The following is a 2,522-nucleotide window of genomic DNA, read 5'->3' as shown; positions in this document are numbered from 1 at the left end:
ATACCACCATCATTCTCATGAATTAAAGCAAGTATTTTGGCATGACTATAAAATGCATTCACAATCAAAATGTCAAGGATATCCTCTCGTACAATACACAACATCGCTTATGCATTCAATTGTGTCCCATTAATTAGAAATGTGTGTTGTGGCAAGACTAAAACTAGGCTAACATTTATTTGTGAATTCCTTCGTTTATCAAGACATGCCTATTTAAAAGAATCACAGCATAAATGTATCGATGCCGATCAGTGAGATAATTAAGCTATTATAACATTACGCACGGCATAAAATAAGTTAATGATCTTACAATAAAATATCATTTTAAATAAACAAATCAAGAATGCAATACTTCAATTAATCATGACCTACAATTAATTGGGCAAGATTCTAATCGTGGATTTGACCAGGGATTGAGTCGCATTCCACGGCTCCGGCTGAAGTAAATGGCGTTATGGTATCCAGTGAAATTTCCCCGTCACACTGGAATTGGACGATGGCTGGCAGCAACGTGTTCTTGTGATTGCGAGATGCGTTTGAGATAAGAGAAACTTTGTCGCACAGTGGGGTTGTGTCCTCTCCCACGTTCGGGATTGCATGAGAATGCTGTGTAGCCATCAAGACTTGTGCGTCTTTTTGGAGCGTTGTGTCGTGGTGATAGGAGACCAATTCATTGCTGAAATTAACAGCCTCCACTGTATTGCTTGAGCAAATTTTATTGCAGCCCAGAATAGTTGTAAAGGCTTTTCTGAAATCCGCGTTAAATGCGTAAATGACAGGGTTTAACGAAGAGTTGGCCCAACCAAACCAAACGAAAATTGTAAACGTGGTGTCGCTTACACACGGAGGGTCACAGAAAGGTACCATGCAGTTTAGGACAAAAAAAGGCAGCCAGCAAAACACAAAAACTCCCATGATAATAGAGAGAGTCTTTAGCACTTTTGTTTCCTTTTTAAAAGCAGTTTTTAATGCGTTTTCGTGCGCGCAAACGTTTGGGTGTTGGTTATTTTGCGCTTGCTCCGCGGCTCTCTCCAAGGAGGATATCCTCCGTATCTGCGTTTGCGCAATACGGTAAATCCTCGTGTAAGTGGCAACCATGATAACCACTGGGATATAGAAACTGATCAGTGATGAGGAAATAGCATAGGTCTTGTTCAAGTTTGCTATGCAATTCTCAGAGTGGTTGCTAAAGTTTCCCGCTGACGTCTCCTCGTCGGCCATGTGCCAGTTCAGTTGGACAGGTATGAAGGAGATGAGAATTGACAGCGTCCACGCCACTCCAATCATGATAAATGCAACTCTGTGGGTCATTTTCCGTTCATATCTAAAAGGACTAGCTATAGCCCAGTATCTGTCCACGCTTATGATACACAGATTAAGAATAGATGCCGTCGAGCACATTATGTCAAAAGCTATCCAGATGCCACAAAATCTACCAAACAGCCAGGTGCCAGTCACCTCAGATATTGCCTCCCATGGCATCACGAGGACGGCAACGAAGAGGTCAGACACCGCCAGAGAAATCACGAAAAAGTTGGTTACCTTGGACCGGAGGTGCCTGAATTTAACTACCGCAGCGCACACGAGCATGTTCCCCAGCAGTGTCGACACAATGAGGAGAAACAAAATGCATCCAATTAGCGCGCGCACGCCATTCCCGCCAGTCTCCTCGTCTGTGCTGTCGGATTCCGAACGAACTTGAGTTTCATTTCCAGTATAGTTCTCCATTTGCACTTTTCTGTCTTCGGGTAAAAACGCTTCGATTTCACATTGAACCACGTATTTGTTCACTGTCTTTATTTTCATATAGCGGACAGCTTCCAAAACCTGATCAATTCAAATGGACTAAAGGAGGCTACAGAAAACGTCCAAAACTATCGGTTGCTTCCCTCTCTCGTGATAGGCTATGACTCATAGCAGGTGAGACAATTGAAAAGTCTAAACGGTATCCTTGGAACGTCACAACTCTTACGTCACCCCATTGAAGTTGCAATGTAAAGGGGGTTGGGTATGGGTAAGGGTATATGGACAAAATTAGCACCAGTGGTCAGCTCATCCAATAAATTGGCAGACATATCTGTATCCTACAACAGGTTTCCCAAACATTTCATGCAATTCTACATAATTTTACATATTAGCAGAATCTCTTTTAATACTACACAAATTATCAAAATTACAGGCTAAGAATGGACAGAGAGATAGGACAATGTGTTCATCTTATCATATTTCTCCAATGCCAAATCAGTGTGTCATGTTTGCAACAAAACTGTCCCTGTTTGCAAATAATTACATTTGAGAAGTCATTAGGAATCTGAGCATGGTACATTTCAAAAGTTAGGCCTACCTAACAAACTAATTATATCTCCATGCATCTGAGTCACATCTTTCCTGGGTATTTTACAGCTTGTTTTTTAGCATAAAGCATCTCGGGAAAAGGTGCTGTTAAAGATCACTTTATATAATCAGAACTCTATATCTGATAAGGTGCAGGTGTCTTCTTCTTTTTAAGTCCATAACCATGT

The 2,522-nt window shown here is 41.4% G+C and overlaps 1 protein-coding gene across 1 annotated transcript; it reads right to left on the bottom strand.

The window, feature by feature from the left end:
- Window positions 1-386: 386 nt before the first annotated feature.
- On the bottom strand, window positions 387-1,875 carry LOC118369925 (D(1)-like dopamine receptor). Its single transcript, XM_035754702.2, has one exon. The coding sequence runs from the start codon at window positions 1,804-1,806 to the stop codon at window positions 391-393; it is 1,416 nt and encodes a 471-aa protein (XP_035610595.2). The 5' UTR covers window positions 1,807-1,875; the 3' UTR covers window positions 387-390.
- Window positions 1,876-2,522: the final 647 nt, after the last annotated feature.

The sequence above is a fragment of the Oncorhynchus keta genome, chromosome 36, assembly GCF_023373465.1.
Source record: "Oncorhynchus keta strain PuntledgeMale-10-30-2019 chromosome 36, Oket_V2, whole genome shotgun sequence".
Lineage (NCBI taxonomy): Eukaryota > Metazoa > Chordata > Actinopteri > Salmoniformes > Salmonidae > Oncorhynchus > Oncorhynchus keta.
The sequence above is the reverse complement of the archived record's forward strand: the minus strand, read 5'-3'. Positions and strand labels throughout refer to the sequence as shown.